The 25,737-nt window shown below is 38.0% G+C and overlaps 1 protein-coding gene across 9 annotated transcripts in view; it reads right to left on the reverse strand.

Annotated features, from left to right (window-relative positions):
- Positions 1-4,848: 4,848 nt before the first annotated feature.
- Positions 4,849-25,737, reverse strand: part of ASB3 (ankyrin repeat and SOCS box containing 3) — a 122,342-nt gene continuing 101,453 nt past the window's right edge. For all 9 annotated transcript variants that reach the window (XM_073022973.1, XM_073022970.1, XM_073022971.1 and 6 more), the window contains one exon: positions 4,849-5,549. In XM_073022973.1, the coding sequence (XP_072879074.1) occupies positions 5,362-5,549 (188 nt within the window). In that variant the 3' untranslated portion in view covers positions 4,849-5,361. The remainder of the gene's footprint in view (positions 5,550-25,737) is intronic.

Consider the following 25,737-nt stretch of genomic DNA (forward strand, 5'->3'; position numbering starts at 1 on the left):
ACCATCAGAGAATACTACAAACACCTCTATGCAAATAAACTAGAAAATCTAGAAGAAATAGATAAATTCGTAGACACATACACCCTCCCAAGGCTAAACTAAGAAGAAGTCAAATCCCTGAATAGATCAATAACAAGTTCTGAAATTGAGGCAGTATTTAATAGCCTACCAACCAAAAAAACTCCAGGACCAGATGGATTCACAGCCAAATTCTACCAGAGGCACAAAGAGGAGCTGGTACCATTCCTTTTGAAACTATTCCAAACAATACAAAGAGAGGGAATCCTCCATAACTCATTTTATGAGGCAAGCATCCTGATACCAAAACCTGGCAGAGACACAACAAAAAAAGAAAATTTTAAGCCAATAACCCTGATGAATACCGATGTGAAAATCCTCAATAAAATACTGGTAAAACAAATCCAGCAGCACATCAAAAAGTTTATCCACCATGATCAAGTCAGCTTCATCCCTGGGATGCAAGGCTGATTCAACATATGCAAATCAATAAACATAATCCATCACATAAACAAAACTAACGGCAAAACCATGATTATCTCAATAGATGCAGAAAAGGCCTTTGACAAAATTCAACAGCACTTCACGTTAAAAATTCTCAATAAACTAGGTACTGATGGAACATATTCTCAAAACAATAAGAGCTATTTATAACAAACCCACAGCCAATATCATACTGAATGGGCAAAAACTGGAAGCATTGCCCTTGAAAACCAGCACAAGACAATGATGTCCTCTCTCATCACTCCTATTCAACATAGTATTTGAAGTTCTGGTTAGGGCAATCAGGCAAGAGAAAGAAATAAAGGGTATTCAACTAGGAAGTCAAATTGTCTCTGTTTGCAGATGACATGATTGTATATTTAGAAAACCCCACTGTCTCAGTCCAAAATCTCTTTAAAGTGAAAGCAACTTCAGCAAAGTCTCAGGATTCAAAATCAATGTGCAAAAATCATAAGCATTCCTATACACCAATAACAAACAGAGCCAAATCATGAGTGAACTCCCATTCACTATTGCTACAAGGAGAATAAAATACCTAGGAATACAACTTACAAGGGATGTGAAGGAACTCTTCAAAGAGAACTACAAACCACTGCTTAAGGAAATAAAAGAAGACACAAACAAATGGAAAAATATTCCATGCTTATGGATAGGGAGAATCAGTATCGTGAAAATGGTGATACTGCCCAAAGTAATTTATAGATTCAATGCTATCCCCATCAAGCTACTATTGACTTTCTTCACAGAATTGGAAAAAACTACTTTAAATTTAATATGGAACCAAAAAAGAGCCTGCATAGCCAAGACAACCCTAAGCAAAAAGAACAAAGTTGGAGGCTTCACTCTCCCTGACTTCAAACTATACTACAAGCTACAGTAACCAAAACAGCACGGTACTGGAACCAAAACAGATACATAGACCAATGGAACAGAACAGAGGCCTCAGAAATAACACCACATATCTACAACCATCTGATCTCTGACAAACCTGACAAAAACAAGAAATGGGGAAAGGATTCCCTATTTAATAAATGGTGTTGGGAAAAATGGCTAGCCATACGCAAAAAGCTAAAATCAGATTCTTCTTTACACCTTATATAAAAATTAACTCAAGATGGATTAAAGACATAAACACAAGACCTAAAACCATAAAAACCCTAGAAGAAACCATAAGCAATACCATTCAGGACATAGGCATGGGCAGAGACTTCATGACTCAAACACCAAAAGCAATGGCAACAAAAGCCAAAATTGACAAATGGGATCTAATGAAACTAAAGAGCTTGTGCATAGCAAAAGAAACTATCATCAGAGTGAACAGGCAACCTACAGAATGGGAGAAAATTTCTGCAATCTATCCATCTGACAAAGGGGTAATATCCAGAATCTACAAATAATTTAAACAGATTTACAAGAAAACAACAACCCCATCAAAAAGTGGGTGAAGGATATGAACAGACACTTCACAAAAGAAGACATTTATGCAGCCAACAAACATATGAAAAAATGTTCATCATCACTGGTCATTAGAGAAATGCAAATCAAAACCACAATGAAATACCATCTCATGCCAGTTAGAATAGCAATTATTAAAAAGTCAGGAAACAACAGATGCTGGAGAGGATGTGGAGAAATAGGAACACTTTTACATTCTTGGTGGGAGTGTAACTTAGCTCAACTCTTGTGAAAGACAGTGTGGCAATTCCTCAAGGATCTAGAACCAGAAATACCATTTGACCCAGCAATCCCATTACAGGGTATATACCCAAAGTATTATGAACCATGCTACTATAAAGACATATGTACATGTATGTTTGTTGTGGCACTGTTCACAATAGCAAAGACTCGGAACCAACCCAAATGTCCATCAATGATAGACTAGATAAAGAAAATGTGAGACATATATACCATGGAATACTATGCAGCCATAAAAAAGGATGAGTTCATGTCCTTTGCAGGGACATGGATGAAGCTGGAAACCATCATTCTCAGCAAACTAACACAAGAACAGAAAACCAAACACTGCATGTTCTCACTCATAAGTGGGAGTTGAACAATGAGAATACGTGGACACAGGGAGGGGAACATCACACACCGGGGGATGTCAGGGGGTGGGGGGAAGGGGGAGGGATAGCATTAGGAGAAATACCTAATGTAGATGATGAGTTGATGGGTATAGCACACCACCATGGCACATGTATACATATGTAACAAACCTGCATGTTCTGCACATGTACCCCAGAATTTAAAGTATAATTTTTAAAAAAACTGGAAAGATTGTTTAAAAAAAAAAAGAGCGAAATAATTACATTTGCAGCAACCTAGATGGAATTGGAGACCATTATTCTAAGTGAAGTAACTGAGAAATGGAAAATCAAACATCGTACGTTCTCACTCCTGAGTGGAAGCTAAGCTATGAGGATGCAAAGGTGTAAGAATAATACAGTGGACTTTGGGGACTCAGGGAAAAGGGTGAGAGGAGGGTGAGGGATAAAAGACTACACACTGGATACAGTGTACACTGCTTGGGTGACGGGTGCACCAAAATCTTACAAATCACCACTAAAGAACTTAGTCATGTAACCAAATGTCACCTGTTCCCCAGTAACCTATGGAAATAAAAAAAAAAAATGAGAAATTTTAAAAAACCTTAAACATTCTATATACATTTTCCCCCAAGAAAAAGCTGGGTGCTATCCTACAAATCAGAGACTTAGGGTTTGGAAAATAAACATTATGACATTTAAAAAATACTACACGATATATATACACAGATATACACAATTTCTTTATGAAATCATCAGAATTTCCACCTGGTTTTCTATATGCAAACTTATTTCTGCCTGTACACCCACATTCAAACTCTTATCTCCACCCCACAGGCAGTTCTAGTCTGAGGTAACAGTTCAGTCATACCTTTGGGTCTTAGCAATGTCATCCTTGTTTGGTCCACCTTCATCAATGCTTTTGCCTAACACCAAAGGCCTATCAGAAACGGGCATGGCTGACCCACTCTCATCTATTTTAAGCCACAGGATCCCAAGAGGACAGAAGACTTTGCCTCCTTGGACCTCATCTCTGGTAGTCTACTGTGACAGTAATGCTCTCATAACCTTTCTCTCAAGGTCATTCTCTACAGCCTGTTACCACGGCTCACTTGATCCAGTGTTTAGTTCTTCCTGACTCTAAATTTAGATCAAGCAATTATAAAAACCCATGAGGTGGTGCCTCATTAACCTAGGATTCTGAGGTCTTTATTTCATGGACTGTTTGACAGCTTATCTAGATAATAAGAAGGAAAAACACCATAATATTAATAGAACTTGCTATTACTGCTTCATAGGAACAAAGCTGCTCAATGATTCTGGAGCTGAATGGAGCCTGAACTTTATACATAAATACTAACCAACTCAGTAATATCTACTCTTTTTTTCTTTTTCCTTCCTTCCTTCCTTCCTCCCTCTCCTTCCTTCCTCTCTCCCTCCCTCCCTCCCCCCCTTTTCCCCTCCCCTCCCTTCCTTTCCCTTCCCTTTCTTTTCCTTTCCTTTCCTTCTTTCTTTTCTTTCTTTCTTTCCAGACGGAGTCTCGCTCTGTCTGCCAGGCTGGAGTGCAGTGGCGCGATCTCAGCTCACTGCAAGCTCCGCCTCCCAGGTTCACAGCATTCTCCTCCCTCAATCTCCAGAGTAGCTGCTACTACAGGTGCCCACCACCATGCCTGGATAATTTTTTTGTATATTTAATAGAGACGGGGTTTCACCATGTTAGCCAGGATGGTCTCAATCTCCTGACCTCATGATCCGCCCGCCTTGGCCTCCCAAAGTGCTGGGATTACAGGCGGGAGTCACCATGCCCAACCCCTTTCTTTCTTTAAAGATGGTGCCACAGACATGCCCCTCTCAGTCTCCTGATTAAAATCCTAATTGTGCTAACATGCTTGTTTATCTCAAAACTGAAACCATTTTTTTTTCCCAACTGAGCACGTCTTTGAGTTTAGGGCTGTTCTTGCCTTTGCAGATTAGAATTGGGTGGGTTGGTTGTTGTTGCTTTTTGTTTTTGTCAAGCAATAAAAAGAAACTGGAAGGGAAAACCCAGCAATATGGTTGATTTTCTATATTCTTTTAAAATAATTTTTTCCTGTGAGTTTACATGTGAAAAGGCAATGAGTATCAATTCTTCATAAAAGTGACTGAATTACCCTGGGGCAGAGGTTGCAGTGAGCTGAGATTGTGCCACTGCATTCCAGTCTGGGTGACAAAGCAAGACTCCATCTCAAAAAAAAAAAAAAAAAAAAAAAAAAAAGCGATTTAATTAGGAGATGAACTGTGATAAAATAGGAAAACGTGTTCTTTAATAAACATAAGACATCTTCAAGTCTAAGTAAAATAATAACAACAACAGATTCTACACCACAGTTGTATACACTTCCAGTGAAGCTTTATGCATTCCATTCTGAGCTCCTAGCACCAGGTAAACATGAATCATAGGTGGAAATATGCCATGTTTAGCACTAGAAGCAACATCACAGTTTATTAGCAAAATAAAGCGGAAAATGGTCAGGTAAATAAATATTACAACATATAATGTACTGGTGATGAAGCTGCAATAAAGTAATATAAGTGAGGTTTACTTTTCTTTTTTTTTTTTTTTTTTTTTTTACTGGGAAGGCTAGTTGTAAACATAAACATTCACATTAAACTACTAGCCCCCCAAAACCTAACCTATCTCACAAACAATAATCATCTTTTGACTATAAAATCATAAAAACTTGTACTCCATGGCTCTTTTGTCTCGATGGTTTTTCAGAGGAAAAAATGAGCTGTGATAAGTAGTTTCACAGATTTATCCATCTTGAATAGCTGCCAGTTCCGGAACCTCATACATCCTCAAAACATCTTCATAGAGCAAATAATTATGTAGGCTTCTGGGAAGCGGCAACTCACTAATATAACTGTCAGACCGTAGACGTTCTGATTTTAGACTGGACCGAATTTCCAAACGACAAAGATGGGTCAAGGATGGAATAGTGGCTGCAGAAACAAAAAAAGCAAGGTGAAACTTTTTTTAAACAGAAAGATGTAATAGTACATTAAGGGAAATTCATTTTTTTTCTTTTTCCCAACTCTTAGTAATAAAAGTGATATATTGCTTAGAATTACTTTGAAAGAAGACTACTTGGAGTCAGTATGACCACAATAAACCTTATTTATTCTTTTCTACAGCCTTCAACTGGCTCCTCTCCCTTCAGTTGTTGGCCACACATTCAAAGTCAGTATCCAGGGCCGCAAACACTAAATGCTCAAATTCTAAAGATCTGTCAATAACTGTACTTAAGAAATGGATGAACCAACTTTAGAAATGGTAGAAGCTCACAGTAGCAAATGCTACCTTTCTCTTAATCTATTTCATTACAAATGGTTTCCAGACCTATCACATCAAGTGAATAGATGTACAGCTTGCAAGTTTTCCTTTTTATCCATAACACAGAATGAAAATTTTTAATTGGCTCTGAGAGAAAGGGAGTATTTACTGAGTGCCTTCTACGCAATAAGCCCAAGTACTTCACTCAAACTCTCTTTTTATCTTCATTAACTTCATGAGGTATATATTATCAGGCTATTGTAGAGATTTAAAAAAACAACTTTCCAAAGTCACAGAGCTAGTAAGAAGCAGAGCTAGGATTCAAACTCAGATCTATCTGAACCCAAAGCGTGTGTGTGTGTGTGTGTGTGTGTGTGTGTGTATCTGCAAGGCACTGCAGCCAAAAGCTAATTACCAATTAAAGGACAATCCACGTGCACATAATTAAGAACTGTATGATAGGCCAGGCAAGTTGGCTTACGCCTGTAATCCTAATACTTTGGGTAGGCCAGGCGTGATGGCTCACGCCTGTAATCCCAGTATTATGGGAGGCTGAGGCGGGCAGATCACCCGACGTCAGGAGTTCAAAACCAGCCTGACCAACATGGTGAAACACCGTCTCTACTAAAAATACAAAATTAGCTCGGCGTGGTGGCACATGCCTGTAATAGCAACTACTAGGGAGGCTGAGGCAAAAAAATCACTTGAACCTGGAAGGTGGAGGCTGCAGTGAGCCGAGATCACACCATTGCATTCCAGCCTGGGCAACGAGAGCAAAACTGCGTCTCAAAAAAAAAAAAAAAAAAAAAAAAAAAAAAAAAATCATATGATAGCAGTTTCATTTTCCAAGATGAAAAGTGTTAAATAAAGAAGTTAATGTCTGCTTTTATGTGAATCGGACCTAAAGCCTTTTGTTAGTTCAAGAAATCTTTTATAAATCCCTGTGAAATGTAACAATGATTAACAGACCGGGATCAGAGCATCAAAGACAAGTACTATCAAGAGCACAGCTGATACCAGACCAGCTAGTCTGATTCCAGGTCTAGGGTTCTTTAAACTCTAATACCACAAAGGGCTTGAGACAAATTAATTCTCTAACATCTTCAATATCTTCCAAGCCACAGAAGTTAACTTATCATCATTTTGGTTTACTAGGTTTAGTTTATTCAGAATTAAAGAAATCACTCAAACTGGTGTTTTAAAATGCCAAATAAGAAAGCAAAAGTTATCAATTTTGTACATAAAACCTGAGTCTAAGCTGGGCATTTTCTTAAACCATGAGTCACAGATTCCCTATTATAAATAATAAGATTACAGTATCTATAGTATATAGCACATTTATTTCCAACAGTCCAACATTTTTCATATCCATATCTTACTTAAATTTGACCCTTTTCTATAACTTAAAGGAGAAATGATGGTTCTCACATGAAAGATGGGAATACACAGGTAAAGGGGCCACTGGACGAAGTAGCAGGAATACATACGGAAAGCACGCCCAAGCTGCAAACACCACAGTTTTCCCAAGGTTTAAGTAGATTGACTATGTTCAACTATCAAGTATAAGGAAGCCTTCTTAGGAGGATCATGAACAATAATTGGTCAGTTCATAGAAACTCACCTTAAAGCAGGTGACCAAAACACCATACATACTTTAAACATTCTAATTTAAAATGGATACATGAACCACATCTAGAATGTAACATCTTAGGCTTGCAGTTTATTTATGTATTTTTTACTCACCACTATATAAATAAGGACACAGTTTCACTTTCTTTAAGTTACAGCATGGATTTAAATGCATGTATGAAACAAGGTGAGTGCATAATCCTTCCATATTTTCACAGGCATTTCTGCTCTCAGTTGTTGTAGCCACATCTAATTCAATATCTATTTCTGTTCTGTGCTTATCTTTATCAAGTCTTTTTAAAGGATTCTACTTTGCCTTAACAGAAACAATCATTCTCTTTTCACACTCACAATTCATTAGCTTGTGCAATCTGGAATTATTCAACTACAATTGTTGGGAGCAGGCTCCCCAAAATCTGTCCACAAACTGGCCCCAAAACTGGCCATAAACAAAATCTCTGCAGCACTGTGACATGTTCATCATGGTCCTAACGCCCAAGCTGGAAGGTTGTGGATTTACAGAGATGAGGGCAAGGAACACCTGGCCTGCCCAGGGCGGAAAACCACTTAAAGGTGTTCTTAAGCCACAAAATATAGCATGAGCGATCTGTGCCTTAAGGACATGCTCCTCCTGCAGATAACTAGCCCAACCTATTCCTTTAATCCAGCCCATCCCTTTGTTTCCCATAAGGGATACTTTTAGTTAATTGAGTATCTACAGAAACAATGCTAATGACTGGTTTGCTGTTAATAAATACGTGAGTAAATCTCTGTTCAAGGCTCTCAGCTCTGAAGGCTATGACACCCCTGATTTCCCACTTCACACCTCTGTATTTCTGTGTGTGTGTCTTTAATTCCTCTAGCGCCGTCGGGTTAGGGTCTCCCTGACCATGCTGGTCTCAGCATGCAATAATATGCACAATATAATAAAAAGTTTCAGAAATAAACATAACTGCTGTTTGGTAAGCACACACCTCTGCTGGTAGGAACACTGGCATTCTAGAGTGTAGCTGGCCAGCTGCAAACACAGAGCATGCCAATAGACAGAGTCAGATGGAAATGAAAGAGAACATGACAAGACTGGTTAATCCAGTGTGTGTTTTTAAAGTGAAGTTGGTGAAGAGAATTTCCACTTACATTCAGTTAGAGTTTAATAGGCATCTGTCAAATTGAATCTCTTCATTCTGCACATTCTTAGGAACATGAATACTTACTACACACCCAGAAGAAAGATAAAGGACGGCTGTGCAACCCGGAGGAGAGCTGCTCACTTGGAGATAAGGGATCCTTAATGATGCTCCAGCTTCTCAGAGTGGACAGACTACACTGGCTTAAAATTCTATAGGCTGACTGGGAAGAGTTCCTCCACATGCCCTAATACTTCATGTAGCACTGACCAGCTTGTCTAGGTTACATGAGTACATCACTGGGGGTCTATCTTTAAAGCTTAATAAATCATTTGTTTATGCTAATTATGTGTGTAGAAGCTTAACCATGAGTGATCAAGCCACACTAGACCAGTTCGGCGTTTGTTAGGAGAAACTTAAGTGACTTGCCCACTGAGATGTTGCACATCACAACATAGCTGTTGTTAACTAGATCTAAATGATTTGACTCCCAGTCCAGGGTTCTTTAAACTGTGACAAGCTCAATATAATTCTCCAACATCTTCTAAACCACTGAAACTATCATAAATTTCAGAATATCTTTCCATTTAACAATAAAAAAGGAAAAGTATAGCTACTTCAGGTATTGGTTCAACTTTCAATTGCACCATTTTGGTTTTCCTTCTAAGAGCACAACAGATCACTGGCCTAATGAAAAATCAGAGGTAAGAACTATGTTCAGCTGAACTGAGGGAGTCTTTCATATGTAGATTGTTAACACAGACAATAATATGCCTGTCAGTGCCATTTTAGTTTAATATGCCAGTAAATACTAAGAGAATTTTATAACCATATATGCAATATTTCAAAGCGTACAAAATCCCTTTGAAAGTTTTAGTGACGCATAGTATTTCCAGACATGTTGCCACTGCAGGCTAGAAGATCAAGTCATGCCTTGAATTTATAATACAAAAAGGCCACAGAAACGGTATGTAAAACTTACTTTCATGAAAACCTATTAAAACTATATTTTAGTTTGTTGAATAAAACTCCATGTTCTTGGATTATGGCAGTGACTGTAACCTAGAAAATGATGTCTGAAACCATGCTACACTTTTAAGTCACTTTTCTGACCCAATCATTTTTATTCAGTATGTTAAACTTAGTTTATCTATAGATCTATTAGCAGACAAGTAACATTTAACTTTTAATTCCTATACAGAATTCCTCTATTTTGTTCATTTTGTTATATGTACTGGCAGAACAATCAAGATAGAAGACTACATGTTGTTATATAAAGTTTTGTTAAAATCAAAAGCAGACACAATGATCAAATTAAATATCACAATTCTTAATTCATTATGCTCATAAATGCCAACTTTACTATAGCACAAAACTATATCTATATCATACACACCCACTGTATTTTTACATTCATCTCTAGTCTGCCCTCAGGCCGATGTTCAAATGACCTATCTGCCTGAACTACATTTCTCTGGTTTCTTTGAAATGTTTTGCACATCAAATGTATTTATCTGACTTCTGAGTCATCTACTACCATTTTTATTTTCATCATTAATATATTGTCTTTCTGGTTGGCTTCCATCCTTTTGTTCCCAATTTTTCTTAATTTACTTGTGTTGTCTCTCTCTCTCACTGACTATAACTAAAACCGCTAGAGAAAACACACAAAAAACGACTACTTGAGGACTCTGAAAAATAAGTAGTAGATTAGGACATGAAGTCAAAACAACAGGAATGACCAGTATAGACGAATGGCCAGTATGGAGGCAATGAATGGATTCAATGGAAAAGCACCATCTAGTAGTAACACCTGTGCTGGCGCTGACTACTAACTAGCTGTGTGACCTTGGGCAAGTCATCTAAATATTCAAACTTTCAGTTCCCCCTCCACAAAATGAGAATAATGCCTCATCTACAAAATGGGCATAATGACACTTCCCTGCATCAAAAGGCTGTTGAGGAGGTTCAAGTTGGAACACATTTGCAAAAGCATTTTATAAAGTGAAATACCACACAAATCCTAGGCACCACAGAATCTACTGATCTCCAAGTGTTTTGATTACACACTAAATTAGCAAAGTCTCTGAGCACAGAACCCAATGTATATGTTTTACATATAAATTATATGTATACTACTAACCAAATATTATTTGTACTATAAAATAAAATTAAAATAAGCCAATATGAAATATTTTAAATAATTTCATTTTTAACTAAAGGTATAAGACTCCATTAAATATTAATATTTTAATAAGAACATGGTGATTGACTAGGCTTTATTAATTTAATTCTTAGTGATCTAGCAATTCCAAAAGTTGGTTCTAAGCCCAGTTTATTCTGACACATGGATGTAGCTGAAAAAATGTCTAAATGGGAGAAGTACATTATGGCTTAGCTGAACTAAACCAGGATTCTATTCTAGCCTATCTAGCAATTATGAAAAAGTTATTGTCAAAATTAATCTGGTAAATTTCTATTTTTTCCTGATATCAATCAGCTTATAAGCTAATTAGAAAGTTTTGCATTTTTACTAAATGCAATTCAAAACAGAGGGGAACTATTTCCAAGTGTTGTATGTCAATGTAAGAGTTTTTCCAGGTGATATATACTACTTTTCGCAAGAAAATCACATAACAATAAAAGTATTTCCTAGTACCCATTTTCAAAATCATCTCCACATAGTAAAAGTTTCTTTCAGGGCTTGGCTTTAACTTGTGTTGGGGGGCATGGAGGGGAGTTCCTTTCAGAAGGCAGTTACCTTCTCACTCAGTTAAAATGCCATCTCTTCCCTAAATCAACAGAATTTTTACAAAATACGTGATAGGTTGCAAAGTACTGACAGTTATTTATTGCCAAGAAAGGAAAAGCTGTATTTTTGTAAAAGAAAAGCACATAATTTATCTTTGAATTTAAGGGTTCTTTTATATTTTGTATCACAGATAATGAGCTAAACTTTGGATGTATAAACAATAATTATGGTGACTCCCACCTCATTATAAAGTACTGCAAAGACCCTAATATATTTTAAAGGTCATGTTTTTAAAAACTATCCACAACGACACTACTTCGTGCAATTCTGGATTCATCTCTTTTCCTGTACTAGCCTATGAATGATGCAGTAAACTCATTTCCTGTTATCTCCATTACCTTACATTTGGAGAAAAGCAGCCACTACTCCATCAATGGTCATTCTTACACAGCTTTTCCAAAACACATCTTTCTGTTAAATAAGCCATTACTGTTGCCAATACAGCCATGCGCTGCGTAAGGATGTTTTAGTAAACAATGGACCACATATACGATGGTGGCCCCACAAGATTATAATGGAGCTGAAAAATTCCTATTATCTAGTGATGTCACAGGTGTCATAACATCAATTAATTTTTTTACAAATTTAGTGTGGCCTAAGTATATGGTGTTAAAGTATATAGTAGCATACAGTAATGTCTGAGGCCTTCACATTCACTCTCCACTCACTCACTGATATCACCCAGAGAAATTTCCAGTCCTGCAAGTCCCATTCATAGTAAGTGCCCTAAACAGATCTACCATTTTTTTTAAATCTTTTATGCTGTTTTGTGTGTTTGTTTTGCTTTGCTTTGAGACAGTCTCACTCTGTCGCCAGGCTGGAGTGCAGTGGCATGATCTCAGCTCACTGCAACTTCGCCTCCCGGGTTCAAGTGATTCTCCTGCCTCAGCCTCCCAAGTTGCTGGGATTACAGGCGCCCGCCACCACGCCCAGTTAATTTTTGTATTTTTGGTAGAGACAGGATTTCACCATGTTGGCCAGGCTGGTCTCGAACTCCAGACCTCAGGTGATCCGCCCATCTCGGCCTCCCAAAGTGCTGGGATTACAGGCGTGAGCCACCACGCCCCACCTATGCTGTATTTTTACTGTATTTTTCCTATGTTTAGAAACACAAATACTTACCAATGTGTTACAATTGGCTATAGTGTTCAGCACAGTAATACGCTGTACAAGTTTGTAGCCTAGGAGCAATAGGCTATACTATGTAGCCTCAGGTGTGTAGCAGGCTCTGCCATCTAGTTTACATAAGAATACTTTATGATACTTGCACAATGACAAAACTACCTAACAAAGCACTTCTCAGACTGTATCCCCGTTGTTAACACCTCACTGTATCTCTTCTCTGGTGCATTTTTCCTTTAGTGGCTCTTAAAAAATTGTCTATTCTCTCACTGAAACAGAATCTTAATACCCTAAGTTGTAACATGTTATAAATACCACAAATCTCCTTCCAACTTAGTATACCAAACTTTCTATCTGCAGGGTTTTTCTAAAATAACTCTTCTTTAATGCTTTAGTAATGTTTTCTATGCTCCTTTAACAACATTTGCTAATAAGGAATGCATTTTGTTTTGTCCTCATATTATTTCAGCCAGTTTTACTGTGGCAGGAAGGACATGTGTTTCCCCAGTGGTCTGTGACTTTTTGTCTTTTGCTATTGAATAAGAAAACTCAAAAAGAGCTCTAAGCCTTTATCATTATGGTTAGTAAATTTTGTAAAAAAATAATGGACCGGGTATCCTAAGACTTAAACATTGAGAAAAAAAAAATCACAGTGCTTCTCCTCATGTTCCGAATGCGTATATTACAGTGTCTTGCTGAGTATGGTTCTTTCATTAGCTAATTATCTCAAGGCACACTACATGTTAAGGACAAGGCTCACTGTTAAAGTAAAGGTGAGACTATATTTCAAATACTTTCTTGATAATTTTAAACTTCTTGTCAGGTGCAATTAGGTGGTAGGTAGTCATTTCTATTTTAGCTCTTTTTAGCTTTTTAAAATTTTTGTTATTTTATTGTACATATTTAAAGTGAACAATGTGATGTTTTGTATGCTTATGTTGATATACCTACCATAATGAAGTAATTACTATAGTCAAACAAATATTAATATACCCATCATCTTATATAGTTCATATAGTTACCTTGCTGGTGCGTGTGTGTGTGCGTGCGCACGCGCATGTGTTTGTGTGTGGTGAGAGTGCCTAAAACTTACTATCTTGGTAAATTACCAGTACATAACACAGTATTTTTAACTACAGTCCTCATGATCTCTAGAACTTCCTCATCCTACATAACTGCGGCTTTATACCGTTTGACCTACATCTTTTCATTTCCCCCACCACCAACCCGCCTTCAACCCGGTACCCAGGTGGTCATCATTTTTATCACATAACATGCCTGGTAAAGAACAAGAGGATGCAGCTCTACAGTGATTACGTTGGTTCACTTGTGCTAACACTATTTCCTTACAGAAATCCTTTTAAGTCACTTGATCAATTTGTGAGAAGTAGTTAAATTAAAACTACATAATATCATTATAGGTGCACTAAGCAATCACACATGAACAAAAATTCACTACAGCACACCACAAATGTGGTGGCACAGTCAACCCCATGCACCTGACTTTGGGAAACCCTGATGTAACCCCTTCAGATATGTAGGTACAAGGCACTGGGCCATGTATGCTAAGTGGGGGTGGGGAGAGAGATAAGTCCTCGGGAATCCCCATTCTACCATGAACACTGTACAGAACATTCTGCCTTCACCTCTTCTCCTCACAAAAGCCTGATTCTTGCAAGGAAATTACTTCCTTGGCCAATTCTGAAAATTTTCCACGCCTTGCTATACCTGCTGCAAGGTCTGGGGGGCAATGTTAGCATTCTTATGGTTTTTGTGCACCACTTCAGATCCATGCTTCTGTCTTTAAACTCCAACAGAAACCAGTTTCTATTCTTCCAGAGGTTGCTCTCCCTTACTGCCATAACCGATCTTTAACATCATGGAGACCTCAGGTCCCAACTCCTCCCTTACCTCATCCTTCAGGTCCCATCCTTTCTCATTTCTTTTCCTATCTAGACTGGATTCCATGGGCCCATCACTGCAATTATTTTATCCTCAATTCCTTTGCCCCTGTTCTGACAACACCCAGGATCAATCTAACCATTTTCCTTCTGCACTCCAATACAAAGAAAACTAAGCAATACTGGAAAATACAACTACATGAACTAGTTCTACTTCCAGCCTCTACCAGACCTGTAGGGTTTTGCTCTGCAAATCTTTCAATGGTTCTCAATTGGCTTCCCACAGCAAACATTCCAAAACACCAAGTTCCCTACCCAACTCTCACTTCAATCTCCTCCTTAGCAAGACTTTACTCCCTACTTCAGGGTAAAAACTGGTCTTACGGGCTTTTTTTCCTAAGCTTCCAATCCACAAACTATAAATTTATCTATGTCCACCCCATCCGCATCTTTCTTCTCTATCTCAAAGAAATGGGTCTACTTAATCCCATCTCCATCCGGCCTATATGAAATCTCACTACACAAATTATCCCTTTATCTCTGAATCTTTGATGTCATTTTATAAACTGAGACCCTCTTGATCTATAAAACATGATCAAACTCCTCCCATCTCAAAAAGAAAACTCTGCCACAACCCTGAATCCTTCCCTTTTAGCTACTGTACTAATCAAAGAGCTATGTTGACTTTATTTTTTCATTCACATAATTTTTTTCTTTTTTAATTTAACTTTTAAGTTCAGGGGTACATGTGCAAGTTTGTGATGTAAGTAAACTTGTTTCATGGGGGCTTGTTGTACAGGTTATTTTGTCACCCAGGTGTTAAGCCTAGTACTCACTAGTTACTTTTTCCTGGTCCTGTCCTTCCTTCCACCCACAGATAGGCCACAGTATCTGTTGTTCCCTTCTATGTATCCCTAGGTTCTCATCATTCTGCTCCCACTTAGAAGTGGGAACATGTAGTATATGGTTTTCTGTTCCTGCATTAGTTTGCTAAGGATAATGGCCCCCAGCTCCACCTATGTTCCTGCAAAGGACATGAGCTCATTCTTTTTTATGGCTGCATTGTACCCCAGGATGTGTATGTACCACATTTTCTTTATGCAGACTACCACTGATGGGCATTTAGGATGATTCCATGTCTTCGTTACTGCAAATAGTGCTGCAAGGAACATACATGTACACGTGTCTTTATGACAGAATGATTTCTATTCCTATGGCTATATACCCAGTTATGGGACTGCTGGATCGAACAGTATGTCTGTTTTTAGGTCTTTGAGGAAATGCCACACTGTCTTCCCAACGGATGAAGTAATTTACACTTCCACTAACAGTGTATAAGCGTTTCTTTTTCTCCGCAATCTCACTAGCATGTATTATTTTTTAGTTTTTAGTAATAACCATTCTGACTGCTATGAGATGGTATCTCATTGTGGTTTTGATTTGGATTCCTCTAATGATCAGTGATGTTGAACTTTTTTTCATATGACTGTTGGCTGGATGTGTGTCTTCTTTTTAAAACAGAATTTATTTTTATTTTTAAAACTTTTTTAAAAAATTTTGTGGGTACATAGGTGTATATATTTATGGGGTACACGAGATATTTTGATACAGGCATGCAATGCATAATAATATCAGGGTAAATGGGGTATTCATTGCCTCAAGCACTTATCCTTCTTTGCGTTACAAACAATCCAATTACACTCTTTTACTTGTTGTAGACTGTATAATAAATTATTGCTGACCTTAGACACCCTATTGTGATATCAAATAGATCTTATTCATTCTATCTAACTATATTTTTGTATCCATTAACCATCCCCACCTCTCACCCTCCATCCCCACTATCCTTCTCAAGCCTTCTACTCTGTATCTCCATGAATTCAACTGCTTTAATTTTTAGCTCCACAAATAAGTGAGAACATGCAAAATTTGTCTTTCTGTGCCTGGCTTATTTTACTTAATATAATGACCTCCAGTTCTATCCACGTTGTTGCAAATGACAGGCTCTCATTCTTTTTTATGGTTGACTAGTACTCTGTTGTGTATATGTACCACAGTTTCCTTATCCATTGATCTTTTAATGGACACAAGTTGCTTCCAAATCTTGGCTATTGTGAATAGTGCTGCAATAAACATGAGTGCAGATTATCTCCTCAATACACTGATTTCCTCTCTTTTGGGTATATACCCAGCAGTGTGACTGCTGGATCATATGGTAGGTCTATTTTTAGTTTTTTGAGGAAATTCCAAATACTTTCTCCCCTTCTGTGGGCTGTCTCTTTTCTTTGTTGACTGTTTCCTTTGCTGTGCATCAGAAAGTTTTAAACTTGATGTGATCCCATATGTCCATTTTTGTTTTGGTTGTCTGTGCTTTTAGGGTACTGCTCAAGAAACTTTTGCCCAGTTCAATGTACTGGAGAGTTTCCCCAATGTTTTCTTTTAGTAGTCTGAGGTCTTAAAGTCTTTAATGGATTTTTATTTGATGTTTGCATATTTCCAGAGACAGGGGTCTAGTTTTATTCTTCTGCATATGGATATCCAGTTTTCCCAGCACCATTTAATAAAGAGACTGTCCCTTCCCCAATGTATGTTCTTGGCACCTTTGTTGAAAATGAGTTCACTGTAGCTATCTGTATTTGTTTCTGTGTTCTCTATTCTGTTTCATTGGTCTATGTGTCTGTTTTTATGCCAGTACCAGGCTGTTTTAGCTACTATAGCTTTGTAGTACAATTTGAAGTCAGGTAATCTGATTCCTCCAGTTTTGTTCTTTTTGCTCAGGATAGCTTTGGCTATTATGAGTCTTTTGTGGGTCCATATACATTTTAGGATTGCTTTTTCTATTTCTGTGAAGAATGTCATTGGTATTTTGATAGGAATTGCATTGAATCTGTAGATTGCTTTAAAATAGTATGGCCATTTTAACAATATTCATTCTTTCAATCAACAAACATGGAATATATTTCCTCTTTTGGTGTGTCCTCTTTAATTTCTTTCATCAGTGTTTTACAGCTTTCATTGTAGAAATCTCTCACTTCTTTGGTCACACTAATTCCTAGGTATTTTATTTTATTTATTGCTATTGTAAATGGGACTTTTTCAGATTGTTCACTTTTTGTTTTTGTTTTTGTTTTGAGATGGAGTCTTGGTCTGTCGACCAGGCTGGAGTGCAATGGTGTGATCTCAGCTCACTGCAACCTCCACCTCCCGGGTTCAAGCGATTCTCCTGCCTCAACCTCCTGAGTAGCTGGGATTACAGGCATCCACCACCACGCCCAGCTAATTTTTGCATTTTTAGTACAGATGGGGTTTCACCATGTTAGCCAGGCTGGTCTCGAACTCCTGACCTCAGGTGATTTGCCCGAAGTGCTAGGATTACAGGTGTGAGCCACCACACCTGGCCTGTTCACCGTTGGCATATAGAAATGCTACCAATTTTTGTATGTTGATTTTGTATCCTGAAAATTTATTGAATCTGTTTATCAGTTCTAACAGGTTTTTGGTGGAGTCTTTAGGTTTTTCCAAATATAAAATCATATCATCTCCAAACAAGGACATTTTGACTTCTTCCATTCCAACTTGGATGCCCTTTATTTCTTTCCCTTGTCTGACTGCTCTAACTAGGACTTCCAGTAGTACTGTGTTGAGTAATAGTGGTGAAAGTGGGCATCCTTGTCATGTTCTAGATCTTAGAGGAAAAGCTTCAAGTATTTCCCCCTTTCACTATGATATGAGCTGTGGGTCTGTCATACATGGTGTTTACTGAGTTGAGGCATAGCTGGTTTTTTGAGTTTTTGTCATGAAGAGATGTTGAATTTTATCTGATATTTTTTCAGCATCAATTGAAATGATCATATGGGTTTTGTCCTTCACTTTGTTGATACAGTTTATCACACTGATTGATCTGCCTATGTTGAACCATCCTTGCATCCCTGGGATAGATTCCACTTGGTCATGATGAATGGTCTTTTAAATGTGTTGTTGAATTCGGTTTGCTAGTATTTTGCTGAGCATCAATATTCATCACGGATACTGGCCTGTAGTTTTCTCTTTTTACTGATGTGTGTTTGTCTGGTTTGGGTATCAGGGTAATACTGGCCTCACAGAGTGCATTTGGAAGTATTTCCTCCTCTATTTTTCAGAATAGTTTCAGGAGGATTGGTATTCGTTCTTCTTTAAATATTTGGTAAAATTCAGCAGCCAAGCCATCAGGTCCTGAACTTTTTTTTTTTTTGCTGGGAAACTTTTACTACAGCTTCAATGTTATTACTTGTTATTGGTCTGTTCAGGTTCTGAATTTCTTCACTGTTCAATCTTGGAAGATTGTATGTGTCTAGGAATTTATCCATTTCTTCCAGGTTTTCCCATTTCCTGGCATAGTAGCTTCCAATGATCCTTTGAAATTCTATGATATCGGTTATAATGTCTTCTTTTTCTTCTCTGATTTTATTTGGATCTTCTCTCTTTTTTTCTTAGTCTGGCTAAATGTTTGTTAGTTTTGTTTATCTTTTCAAGAAACCAACTATTTGTTTCATTGAACTTCAGTACTGTTTTCTTTGCTTCACTTTCATTTATTTCTGTTCTGATCTTTATTTTTTCTTTTCTTCTAGTAATTTTGGGTTTGGTTTGGTCTGGCTTTTCTAGTTCTTTCAGATGCATCATTAGGTTACTTGGAGTTCTTCTACTTTTTTAATGTAGATGCTTTAGCTATATCATTCACAGGTTTTAAATCAGTGTCTGATACACAGCTGATACGTAATTAAGGAATCCACTCATTAAGGAATTAATAAATAACTACATTTGTACATGCCTATCTATAAAAATACTTCCATGAGAGCCTCTCTTCACTGAAGACTTCTGCCAGTGGTCCACATTTGGAACTAACTAACACTACAGACTGAGTGGTTAGACGTTCTCAAATGGACAGACTATGAGAAGCTACAGCTTCTGTCCTAACCACATTTCCACCTTCAATTACGCCACTCTACCTAATCATACCAAACCAAGTTCATTATTATTGCTTTTACTATTCCTGATAGTAAATAACTCCTAATTCATGAATAAAGGAGATTATCAGAATTCAATTTAGATGAACAACTTTAGGAGTCAGTCATAATGATTCTCAAGGTTCTCACTGATTATGAGAAAGAGCATTTCATTAAAAACGTATTGTCACTAGCAGCAACAAGACAGAAGCTGACCTCCCACCATCCAATCTTCAAACCCTTTTGGATTCAGCCAGTTTATCCTGGGTAGTCTCACTGTCTTCTCGTCAGTTTACAGGAAACATCTCATGGAGTTAAGCTGAGAAGATATTTTTATGATCAGATGAGGAGAATGTGAAAAACGCTCTTCTGTTTTTAAAGGGTGCACTCTCAAAAATCTGCAAGTGCAGTGCAGTATGACAGGTAACTACCAGGTGTTAGGAAACCTGATGAGACCCTTAAGGTAGCCAAAATGTAACGGAGAGAGGAAATGGTTAGAAGAGTGTCAGGAAACATAAGATGAGGAGAAGATGATTCAGAGATGAATTACTACAAGTAAGAATCAATAACATTAAAAGCAGCAGGGGAGGAATGTTAGAGGATCTTAACATCTTGGAGAAAACATTGGCACATTTGTAAGGTGGAGTATTTAGGAAAACAAGTACTCACGTGCAGTACTCATGGTGGGACAGCATGGTGGGACAGCATGGGGAGGCATGGAAAGGGCTAGAGTATGAAGAGCGTTGCTAGAGTTTGACCTTTATTCTGAGAGAAATGAGTTCTTTTATATTCTCTTTTTTAAGGGGCATGGTATATTCAAACACGTTTTATTTAACAGTGATTTTGAGAATAATAGAGGCTGAGCACTCAGGAGTATACTCAAGTCAAGTAAGTCAGAAATGATCATTGCAATCAACAAAGGCAGTAGCAGAAGAGATGGAATAATAATAATGGATTTGGAGGATATTTACAAAGTAGAACTGACCATATATGGTAACCTATCAACTGTAACTAGTGTTTCTTCAAAAATGGAAGAACTCTCTCATCTACAATTAAAGCAACTGAGCAGGATCACCAAACTAAGGAAATACCTGTCCACCTTTCCCCCACCAGAGAAAATAAAAAATGACATCATAGAAGACAGCCTTTTTATGTTTCAATTTTATTTCTAACTTAGCACATTCTAATGTCCTAACCTTCCCTGTTACAATTTTGTGGCCCATTATCTTAGCCACTAAGAAGCGAGTCCACAGAAATATATGTGGTATGGAAAGACCACCTTATAAAAAGATGAGGATTATGGCAACTGACTCTTTCTCGATCTGCATCTACTACTTCTTTGTTTCCTCAAGATGAATTCTGTACCAACTATGAATCTCTATCCAAACAACATGAACCACGTTACAAAGAATTTTCCCCAAAATCACATACTCTAGAGCAGATCACACATTTAACCTGGAGAAAGGGCAATGGCTGACATTTCACATAATCTAGTCCTTCTTTATATAAGAAATAGTGGGTCCTAAAATTCCACAATCTCCAGTAGATACAAATAATGTGTTTTTAGACGCTTTATCCAGTGCCTTGGGCTGATCCTGTGAGGGACTGTCACATGGGAACTCCCTCAAAAAGGGTCATGACAGATAGAAGAGGCAATAGGGATGCAGAAGTGAGGTTCTGGTGCTATCTTTACAACAGCCTTTTTTAAGCCTCCTTATTTATCACATGATTCTGCTCCCCTTCCCTTTCTGAAGTATCAGGGAGGAAGCCTCTTGAAGTGCTACTCTCTATAGCTTCCTTTGATCATCTTGAGAACCAAGAGGAAACTTGGGTAAAATGAGAGCTCTTGTGGTTGGGTCAGTTCTACCTCTGGATGGTTATTTTAATTTTTAAGGTTCTAAATTCTGTAATTCAGGCCTACCAAGAAAGACAAATCATAAAGAAACTAAAAGGTATATCTCATTGGCAAACCAAGGACCATGAACTCTGCCTTAACCCCTTAATTTTTCACCCACTGCCCCCAACACTCTCCTCAGAGCCATGGTTTTGTACCTTTTATATATTGGTCACCTTTAATTTTTTCATGTTCAACGGAGCATGTCATCTAGGCAGCTGCAACGAGAAACCTTTCCTTCTAATCTTGTTCAGTTCCCTAAGAAGCTGGATGATATTTAATACTAGCTTTTTCATAATACTTATTTCAGACAGGAACCTAGTAAACATCCTACAGTCTATAAATAAAGTAGTTATGTGGAAAAAGTGGGATGGGCTTTCAAACCAATACTGGTGATCTCAAACTTAGAATATGTAAAAAAAACCTCTGTTTACTCTAAGGCCATAATTTCTCCTTTTTTCTTTTCTTTTCCTTTTCTTCTTTTTTTTTTTTTGAGAGACAGAGTTTCATTCTTGTTACCCAGGATGGAGTGCAATGGCAGGATCTCGGCTCACCACAACCTCCGCCTCCCAGATTCAAGTGATTCTCCTGCCTCAGCCTACCAAGTAGCTGGGATTACAGGCGCTCGCCACCACACCCAGCTAATTTTGTATTTTCAGTAGAGACGGGGTTTCTCCATGTTCGTCAGGCTGGTCTCGAACTCCCGACCTCAGGTGATCCGCCTGCCTCGGCCTCCCAAAGTGCTGGGATTACAGGCATAAGCCATGGCGCCTGGTCAATTTCTCCTTTCTTAACGTACCAACGGACATGATGGTAACTTTAAAATAGTTTTAACAGCAAAATGTCCCAGTAAATGTGAGTACAACCCATTAGTATCTAGTTTAAAAAGAATTTCCCCACAAAAACAAAACCCAAAAAACTTGGAGTAACAAGAGGCTATGTGAAGTTAAAACTGTAAGTGGGCAGTTGAAACCCTGTTAAAATTTCAAGTTTAAGTATAAATTTCTCACTAAAAAAAAAACAAATTTATCAGTCTGGCTCTTAAATCTAGAAATAAAGTAGAATGTAGGCAATGTTAACCAAGGCACGAATCTGCTAAACTTGTGAAGGTCCACAACATGGCTGGTGTCTGGAAGGTTGAAAGTTTCCCACTCAACAAATGAAAGGTCGTGTGTCCAAAGATAACAGGAAATTACTGATTGGGTTCTTAGTAATAATGCCTCACCCAGGTGAAAAGCATCCAGAGGAAATGAATCTAGAGTTAAGAACTACTGTGAAGAATGGGCTCTGATTCTCACTAAATATTTAGCTTTATTAACTCTATGAGCATGGCCCCCATGGTAGACAAACTGCACAATTTATCCCACATATTTTAAAAGTCCCACTATTACCCCACTTCCCACCAAACTGAGTTTATTGAAGATGTGCTTTAAAAACTGTAAGTTAGGGCTTTGCATATCAATGTTTAAAATAAGGAGCAGGTGGCCTATAGTTGAGTTATTGCACCATAGATCACTCATATAAATACTCTTACCAAGTATACTGCTCCATTATTTGTAGCTCTTTTTTTTTTTCATTTAAGAGACAGGATCAGGTTCTGTCATCCAGGCTGGAGTACAATGGCATGAACACAGCTCACTGTAGCCTCAAAATCTCCTGGGCTCAAGCGATCCTCCTGCCTAGGCCTCCCAAGTAGCTGGGACTACAGTCATTCACCATCAGGCCTGGCTAATTTTCTTATTTTACTTTGTAGAGATGGGGTCTTGCCATGTTGCCCAACTGGTCTTGAACTACTGGCCTCAAGCAATCCTCCCACCTCAGCCTCTCAAAGTGGCATTACAGGCCTATTTGTCGCTTTTTTTCTTTTTTTAATACTTTATGTTCTAGGGTACATGTGTACAACGTTAAGGTTTGCTACATACGTATACATGTGCCATGTTGGTGTGCGGCACCCATTAACTTGTCATTTACATTAGATGTATCTCCTAATGCTATCCCTCTCCCTCCCCCCACCCCACAACAGGCCCCGTGTGTGATGTTCCCCTTCCTGTGCCCAAGTGTTCTCATTGTTCAGTTCCCACCTATGAGTGAGAACATGCAATGTTTGGTTTTCTGTTCTTGCGATAGTTTGCTGAGAATGATGGTTTCCAGCTGCATCCATGTCCCTACAAAGGACATGAACTCATCCTTTTTTATGGCTGCATAGTATTCCATGGTGCATATGTGCTACATTTTCTTAATCCAGTTTGTTTTGTTTTTATTGCTCTTTCCTTGGTCACTGACTCTGGGATAGGATCTGGTTATAAATTAACTTGGCTATAGGCTAGGTTATGCTATGCTAACAAATAAACCCTAAAAACCAGTGTCTTAATACAACACAGGTTTACTTCTTGCTCATGCAAAATCCTCTGTAGGTCAGGCAATTCTCCTAAAATGACACTTGAGTGTCCCAGGTATCACCCATCCTGTGTAACCACCATCTCAAACATGAGCTTTCAAATTGCTTTCAACAAGAGAAGGGAGAGCAAAGAGTGCTTACCTGCCATGGTTTATGCTTTGACCACTTGCCTCAATCATGTAACAATCAAAGCTGAAAAATCCAGTCTTTCTTTGTTCCAGGGAAGATAAAAATGAAATGGAACTCAGTTAACTGAGGTCTGTCTCTGCCACAATGACAATGTCTATTGTGAAAATGATATGAGGTAGCTACTATTACCATCTCTTCTTATAATTGAGGAAACCAAAGTTCAGGGATGTAAGTAACTTCTCTGTAGCTAGAAAGTGATAGAGGCTCTCAACAAACTGACACAGGAACAGAAAACCAAACACCGCATTTTCTCTCTCATAAGTGGTAGTTGAACAATGAGAGCACATGGACACAGGGAGGGGAAAATCACACACCGGGGTCTGTTGGGAGGTGGGGAGCTAGGGGAGGGACAGCATTAGGAGAAATACCTTATGTACATGACGGGTTGATGGGGTGTAGCAAACCACCAGGGCACGTGTATACCTATGTAACAAACCATGATGTTCTGCACATGTATCCCAGAACTTAAAGTATAATTAAAAAAAAAAAAAAAAAAAAAAAGGATTTGCGGTACATGATTATTCCTCCAGGACCATATAAACCAGATTACAATGGTCTGAAATAACTTGATCGAAATTTTTTTTTTTAATTTTAGCCAATAAATTTTAAATATATGTCATAAATCCTTTCTTTCCATGAAATTTTAAAGAGGTTCTAGTGCTATATTAAGAGTTAAAAAAGATAAATCATGTCAAGTTTAAAATGAATAAATTTGGGTAGTCAAAGGAAAAAAAAGAGAGAAAGTGGTGGAGGCATGTCTATTTAATTCTAGAGCTCCAACCTTCAACCATTATATTCTGTCTGCTGTCCATGCAGAACCTGCACCAGATCATTACCATAGGGTTGAAGTCAGCAGAAAAGTTAAAATTTTTCTTTGGCATAAAATAAGGTTGTGCTCCAACTCTCATCTTTTTAACAAGTAACTTAATGATGTGTTATAAACTGAGCAAGATACATGTTCTTGCTAAAGAAAACAGAAAAACAAATATTCTTTTAAAAACTAATGTTTTATTATCCTAAACTAGAAATGGTTTTAGCAGACAACTGGAATGTTACCAGAAAGGATTACAGACCAACTATTCCTAACCCAAAGCTTTGTTTCTGCATCTAACAATCACATAAAATAAATTATCGTATGTAGTTACCTTGGTGTACTTACCACAGATTATTTATCTTGAAGGCTATGTGAGAAAAGAACATTGCTCAAAACTAGGGGCATTGCTCAAAGTTTCAAGGGAAATTTTTGCTTAAACTGGATACTTGCTTAACCCACCATATTTAGCTAGGAATCCTCATAATGTTCCTGGAGTACTCACCCTACCACAGATCAACCTTCATTATTCATTTTTCTTTTGCTTCTACTTTTAAGATCAACTGTTACTTAAAAATATGTTCTCACTCCAATTTGCAATACAAAATATCTGCATTCTCATACTTCTTAGGTAGTATAACTTTGAACTCATTGCTACGTACTACTATTAAAAACTAAGCTGAAGCTAGGCACAGTGTCTCATGCCTATAATACCGGCACTTTGGGAGGCTGAGGCGGAAGGATCACTTGAGCCCAGGAGAAGTTCAAGAGCAGCCCAGGAAACATGGCAAAACCCTGCCTCAATAAAAAACACAAAAATTAGCTGGGCGTGGTGGCACATGCCTGTGATCCCAGCTACTCAAGAGGCTGAGGTGGGAAGACTGCTTGAACCCAGGAGGTAGACGCTGCAGTGAGCCACGATCATGCCACTGCACTCCAGCCTAGGCAACAGAGCAAGACCTTGCCCCCACAAATTAATTAATTAATTAATT

This window comes from Chlorocebus sabaeus, chromosome 14, assembly GCF_047675955.1.
Source record: "Chlorocebus sabaeus isolate Y175 chromosome 14, mChlSab1.0.hap1, whole genome shotgun sequence".
NCBI lineage: Eukaryota > Metazoa > Chordata > Mammalia > Primates > Cercopithecidae > Chlorocebus > Chlorocebus sabaeus.